The sequence below is a fragment of the Malania oleifera genome, chromosome 5 (genome assembly GCF_029873635.1).
Source record: "Malania oleifera isolate guangnan ecotype guangnan chromosome 5, ASM2987363v1, whole genome shotgun sequence".
Lineage (NCBI taxonomy): Eukaryota > Viridiplantae > Streptophyta > Magnoliopsida > Santalales > Ximeniaceae > Malania > Malania oleifera.
Window position 1 is genome coordinate 91,596,981 of NC_080421.1, and position 7,573 is coordinate 91,604,553.

Below are 7,573 nucleotides of genomic sequence, written 5' to 3' on the forward strand. Positions count from 1 at the left end.
CTCATGTGGTATCAATTAATTTAATTAGTTTAGTGGTTTGATTTGTTTATTGATTTGAAATAAATTTGATCAAGTCAAGTTTGAGTTTGAGTTCAAGCTCAATCGGCTCATATGTGAAATGAGCTTTAATCAAGTCAAACTCAAGTTGTATATATATTTATAGACCAAACTGTAACGACCTTCCTAATTCACCAAATTATTTTTTTTTTCCTTCCATAATAATATCCAATATAATAATCCTGACAATTCATAATCAACCTGAACCCATGGGTATTAGGGATGTACCTGAAATTCAATATGGATACCTAAGCAGTAGGAAACGTAAAATCATATACATATCAAATTATCCATCCAACACAATACTAAAGTTTTACTACAACTGTAATATACATACACGTATCCCAAAATATCCAAAAGTGGCCTAGGGTCACCACCCAAAAATCTGTTAGGCCCTAGCAAAAAGACTTACCCTTCAAACAGAGTAGAACAGCTGAACCCTAACGCAGCGAAACTCTATCCACTCTTCTATCTGGGGCTCCTGAAATATAACATGGATACCTAAGAAGCAGTAAACGTACAATCATATACATATCAAATTATCCAACCAACACAATACTAGAGTTTTGCTACAACTGTCATATACATACACGTATCCCAAAATATCCAAAAGTGGCCTAGGGTCACCACCCAAAAATCTGTCAAACCCTAGCAAAAAGACTTACCCTTCAGACAGGGTAGAACAGTTGAACCCTAACGCTGCGGAGTTCTATTCGCTCTTCTATCTGGGGCTCTTGAAATGTTTATATAGCTGGGGTGAGACACCTCTCGATAAGGGAAACAAACTAATATCAGTGTGTGGCAACATAAGTGTTTTCGTATTATACGTATAATAGTACATAAATCATATTTGATAAAATTGTCTGTATCATATCTGCGTAAAACATAATTTATCATAACATGGTATAGCATACTGAATTTCTATACATATAAATCATCTTATATAATTGTACATGGAAAACACCCTAGATGGATAACTAACTGGTATCATGTCTTACCCCCACATGATTAGGTTGTGCAGCCCAAAGGCGGGACCTAACAATGACTAGCCGACCACGCTAGATCAACATAAATCTGTAAGTACGATGGTTCTGCCCCTCCTGGTCCAGACACCAGAGGGACGCTTGCACTATCATAAAATCACATCGACTGTCGATCTCCCACTGCCCCTTACGACAAGTGGTAGCACTAACATATAAATGATCGTGATCATATAACTACGGTACCGTTCTTCGTGAAAGCCTAAACCAAGCCAACCAGGTTCTGATAACATATAATATATTTCCAAATAATGATATATGATTATTTCATAATAATATCTGTCATGTTAATGTTTTCATAAAACTTTGCATAACATATCATATAAAATTTACGGCCCTTATGCTGCATAACATATCATAAAAATCCTCCGCCCTTACGCTGATATATCATATACAACCTCGGCTCTTACGTCGACATATCATATAAAATCCTCGGCCCTTATGCCAGCATATCATGTAAAATCCTTAGCCCTTACGCCAGCATATCATATTAAATCCTTAGTTTGAAAACCCCTGTATCATTTTAATATTTTCCTGAAAGCAATAATAACATGCTTCTTTTGTAAACATATTATTTCATCATTATAATTTTCATGGTAAATGTTCTCATGCCACACAAAAAGGGTAATATCCAGATCATAAAACTTGTTCTAAAATCATATTTATGATATTATACATGAAAACCATATTTCTGATCAACAAAATATTTTCCAACATAATTCTATAATATACATATTTACCTGAAATTAAATGTTGTATGTGATGACCTGCTTAATTTCCTCATTTTTTTTAATATAATAAAATCAATATCACAAAACTCAGCAAATCATTATCCACCTAGACCCATGGGTACTAAGGATACATCAGAAACACAATGCGGAAGCCTAAGCAGCAGGAAACATACAATCGTATACATCTCATTATACCATACATCACAATACCAGAGTTACTACAAACACTGTATTTATATACACACAGTACACAACCCAAAAGATATCTTAGAGTCATCCCACAAAATACATCCAACCCTATGAAAACACTTACCCCTCTGGAAGGGCAAATCAGCGGGGCTTTACCCGCTCTCCTATCAAGGGCTCCCGAAATGTTTATAAAATTCGGAGTGAGACACTTCTCAGTAAGGGAAATAAACTAACAATAGTGTGTGACAACATGAGCATTTCTGTGGTATACATATAATTATAAACATAACCAGTAAAATTGTATATATATCATTTCTAGGAAAAACATGTATAATCAAAACATGGCAAAACATAATGGTTTCCCTAGCATAATTCATCTCATATAAATAATAATACAAAAATAATCGTGGTAGGTTAGTTGGTTGTTGTCATGTATTACCCCCATATGACTGGGTTGTGTGTCCCGAAGGTGGGACCTGACAATGGTTGGCTGACCATTGCCAAGTCAAAAGTACAGTCTGTAAGTTCGATGGGTCTTCCAGACCTGGTCCATACACCAGGGGCACTCACACACTTCTTAAAAACCACATCGACCATCCAATCTCACACCACTCCGTACAGCGGAGTTAACACAGATATCATGATCATGATGACCATGGACACATAGCAGTGGTACCATGCAAGTGCTAGCCTAGACCAAGCCAACCAGGTTCTGATATCATATAACATATACTAAAACTGTGATACATGGATATTTCATATCATTAATTATCAAATCAATCATATCATTTTGCATATATACTTATATCATGAAAATCATCGGCATGTACGCCGGTATTTCACATTTTACCATAGCTCGGCCCGTACGCTAGTAAATCATATCCATAGCTCACCCCATACGCTGGCAAATCATATCCAAAGTTCGGCCCGTACGTCGGCAAATCATACACATAGCTCGGCCCATACGCCAGCAAATATATCAAAATCTCGGCCTATACGCCGATTTTCCTTTATAAAAATCCATATCACTAACACATTCCTAGAAAACAGTTTTTCATTATAATTTTTACTCATGCCACACGAAATAGGTTTTTCATATATCTAACATACCATCATTTTTAGCAGTATTTCCCAAATATAAATCATATATAAATATATTTATTTTCCTGAAATCAAATGTTGCAACAATATACTTATTTTCATAAAATTACTAGCTTAGTTTATCCCCTTACCTGAGTCCTAAAAAGCCTCTAAGAGAAATACTCCTTCACTCGCAGGGTTCCCCGTTCAACACCCTAAAAACAACATTCCCCAGAACTAAAGTTCAGTATTACTAAGCGTACAACACTTTTTACAACTATCAAATAACCAAATATTGAGTAGAAAGTCTTACCTTGGATTTGGGAGGGTTTCCAACTCAGCCCCACTGACAATCCGCTCCAATAGATTTATAGAGAACTTTCCCAGAAGCGTCGTGGTGGCTTCAGATCGTCGAACCGGCGGAAATTCGGCCCAAAAACTTAAGGAGGATAAACCGAAGGATAAGATAGAGAGAGATTCTGCGCAGAAAATTTTGGCCAAAAATGGATTTTAGGCCTATTTAAATTGTGGCCTTCATCGACGAGCCACGTCATCTCATCGACGAAGCCAAGAAGAAGACTCGTCAACGAACCTCAACCCTCGTCGACAAATTTCAGACTTCCAAAATCCTCTATCGATATCTTCTCGTTGACGAGACGGAACTTCGTCAATGAGATCCTGAAGGACCCTCGTTGACAAAACCCCCATGTTCGTCGATGAGGCCTGGAGAATTTCTTAGGATTATCCCATCCAAAATGCAACGTCGTCGACGAAGTCGACTGCCTCCTTCTATTCTTGTTTCCATTTTCCTTTCTTTTTATTATTTAAATACCATTATTTCTCCCAGGTTACTACACTATAAAATAGTAAATACATTTTCATAAGAAACCTAACTTAGTTTATCCCCTTATCTGACTTTTTGGAAAGCCCACAAAATATCCAAAATCACCCCATGCGTTTCCCAGCTCGACACCCTGAAATTGATATTTTTCCCAACAAAACTTCAGTATTTCCTTTCCTAACATATTCTACTCAGTCTAAGAACACCAAATACCCAATAATACTGAAATTAACTAACTTACCCAAATTTTGGGATGGTTCCCAAGTAGACTTAATCAACGATCCACTCCAACAAATGTGAAGAGAATCTTCCCAGGAGTGATGTGGTAGCTTCAAATCGTCGAACCGAAAAAAACCCGAGCCAGAAACTTAGAGAGAAGGTAGAGGGAACGAAAATCTAGAGAGAGAAGGGCTACATGCGAAATTTCCTATGCTGAAATCCAATTTTAGCATACTTATACACTGACATTCGTCGACGAGACACGTCACTTCATCGACGAGGTCAAGAAGGAAGTTTGTTGATGAACTCATAACCTTCGTCGACGAATTTCAGGCCCTGAATTAGCCCTCTCGGTAATTCCTCGTCAAAGAGACACGTGTCCCCATCGACGATCCCAACAATTTCTTTTTCCTCTCTTTTCTTTTATTATTTAATTGTTATAATTCTTCGAGTTTCTACATTCTTTTCTCCTTATAAAAATTTCGTCCTCGAAATTTACCATTTAAGCGATTCACCATCCCATAATGAAAATGGGCTACTTATTTTATGTATATTTGTAATCTCTCAGAACCTTAAATGTAACCACGACATTCCTCTGCCCCTTATGAAAATAAGTTTTCCAAGTTACCAATTTAAGTTTTGGAATTAAGAATTTGAAAAATACTAAGTAGTTAGTGGTTAGGCGACTCATGACTTTGCATCAAGCGACTAATATGCTACTGACTTTGTTAATGAGAAGAACCAAATGGGATCAGGCGGTTGAACCATTGGGGTCAGGCGATTGACCTATTACTGACTGTTCTTATGCACTATTTTTAAAGAAGTTCAGGCAACTGACCCCATCGATGTTTTAAACTTAAAATAGCGCGAATTGTGTTTCTAAATTTGAACGCTTGGGTTTTCAAACTTGAAACAAACTTGGGGAAAATGATAACTATTGTTTCTACTCTATATAAAGTTAATCTTTTTGCAAATTAGGTTAACCAATGCTCTCTTACAATTCAAATTCGTGATATTCTCTTGAAATATTTTCTAAAAAACTGTTGAGAGTCTCTACTGAAATTTCTAAGCGTATATTCTGATTAGTTCTTGATTAATCTTCATTCTTTGATCAAAATACTTTAGATTGCTTGTGAGCTTCAATTTGGTATTGATTAATTTATTGAAGTATATTGTGCTCTAACGTGTACAAATTTTGCTCTGTTAAAGAGAATTTTTATTGTACAAACAAAGTTATATTGATATTTTGTTATTGACAGTTCAGGTTATTGAATCGTTGCCTAGCAAGAGGGTTATTCTCGAGAGGGATCTCCACCTTGAACGAAGAGAGGGGTGTTGCACTTGGTTAACGAAACGGGAAAGGAAATCCTCAAAGCGTGTTGCTTGAGGCAAGGATGTAGGCAGCTGGCCGAACCTTGTAAACAAAAAATCTTGCATTCCCTAATATTTGAAGAAATCAAATATAACATAATAGTTGATGTTGCTATGGTTATTAAATGTTGTACTTAGAAAAATCTAAATTTTAAAGCTTTTGCCAATCCCTGTCAAATGCTTTTAAGTGCGAAAATATTGATAGCAAGCTCCAAAGTACTTCAAAACAACAAACTTTGAACTAAATATACACAATCATAAAATGTAACTATTCAATATAAGAAGGGACTAATTAATGATCTTTTCGCATACAATAAATTTTAACAAATCATTAAATTTTATATCACTAGTGAATTTTTTTAATAGTTTCATGATAAATGGAGTTTTTCTACCTTATTATTACACCACTCAGTAGACTTGATACACAATTTCTTACCATTGAACTATAATATGTAGGCCCTATTTAGTCTTTTTTGAGAAGTTTATGAGTTATCAAATACGAAAATTAAAGTGCTATTTTATAAGCAAGTTTGGAGTTTAAATATTAAGTTCTTGGAGGTAGAACAAAATATAATAATATCAAAATTGCTTATTTTCGTTCAAATTCTTGTTTAAGACTTGAAATTTTGCTCCCAAAATAAAACTGTAGTTTCCTTTTTAGGCTTTGATACATGATTAAAAATTATTATGCACTCAATGAACAAAACAATTGCATTATATAATTTACTTTAAAAAAAAATTGGAAGCAAATAGCTATTAAAAAGGTTGTGTAGTTGCTTTATTATGATCCTTATTCTTTTCATTCTTGGTTAGGAAAAAAAAAGTACAAGAATAATTTTTTTTTTTTTTTTTTTTTAAGTTGCTCATTTACAGCTACATTTTTAGTGTAGAAGGTTAAAAAAAAAAAAAATGGTCCTCTTTAATTCAGTATAACTTGTTTGTTTTGGTAGAATTCAATCTTCGATTTCCTGACATTCCCGCCAAATTTATCAGAAAACCCTAAATTCAAGAAGCAGAGTAAAGACCCCAACCTTAACTCACTTCCTCTTCTTTGTCTTGATGATCACTACCAGTCGATCCTTCTTCTTCGTCGTCTTCTTCTTCGTGGCTGTTGTTTTCTTCTTCTTCTTCTTGATCATCTTTGATCAGGTGCATTCTCAGCCGCCCGTCTCTCTTCCGAGATCTAACGATCTCCGGCCGATCATTACGCACCTTGAGGATCACCAGCCGTCCGTCCCCCCTCACCGCCCTCAGATCGAATCTCGGCCGTCCGTTCGTCTTCAAACTGGACAAAATTGGCGGGAAATTCATCCACCTCTCTCTCTCCATCCCGCCTCTCGCCACTACCTGCCTTGCCATGACTCCGTTCGTCGACGGCGTCTCCTCCGTCGGATCCCCCGAGATGCTCGCCCTTACGCTGGAGTTCTCAAACCCTAGGCTCTCCGTGCACAATGCCAACTTATCAACACGGTCGACCCGGCCACCGGCTCCGTCGATGAACTCCGTGCAGCCGGAAGAAGAGGAATTCCCGGCGGCGAGATCAACTCCGTGGTCTCCGATACAAGCTGAATTCCCGACGGCCACAGACTCAAGAACGTTGGCTGGTCGAGGAGTGTCGATGGCGATGGAAGCAAAACTGAGGCCGGTAGCCGGGGAGGGAATATTCCAGTGGCAGGGAGGAGGCGACTGCGGCGATTGGTCCTGGGAGGTGGAAAGACCGAGGAAGGACCGCCTGGGCTTTTGGAAGAAGTTCATAGTATTCAACTCCTCTTTTCATTTAATCTTTTCGCTTTTTTTGGCGAAAATATATATTAAATACTTAAATAGCGACAGCTGTATGTGTGAGCCAAAGGCCTCTGGTTTGTTAACCGTTATTGTTCACTGAAAATTAAGTACTAGGAAACAGTCCAGTTTGGTCAATTTTTTGAAAAAATAAATAAATAATTTGCAGACAAGGTTTTAATTAATTTTTTACAACAATACATCAACAACATGCCGCTGCGGTCAATTATATGAATCTTTTTCCGTCAAATTATGAGATTGAT

At 36.9% G+C, this 7,573-nt stretch overlaps 1 protein-coding gene across 1 annotated transcript; it reads right to left on the reverse strand.

Moving 5' to 3' along the window:
• Positions 1 to 6,560: 6,560 nt before the first annotated feature.
• On the reverse strand, positions 6,561 to 7,283 carry LOC131156043 (protein FANTASTIC FOUR 1-like). The gene has a single exon (XM_058109494.1). The coding sequence runs from the start codon at positions 7,281 to 7,283 to the stop codon at positions 6,561 to 6,563; it is 723 nt and encodes a 240-aa protein (XP_057965477.1).
• Positions 7,284 to 7,573: the final 290 nt, after the last annotated feature.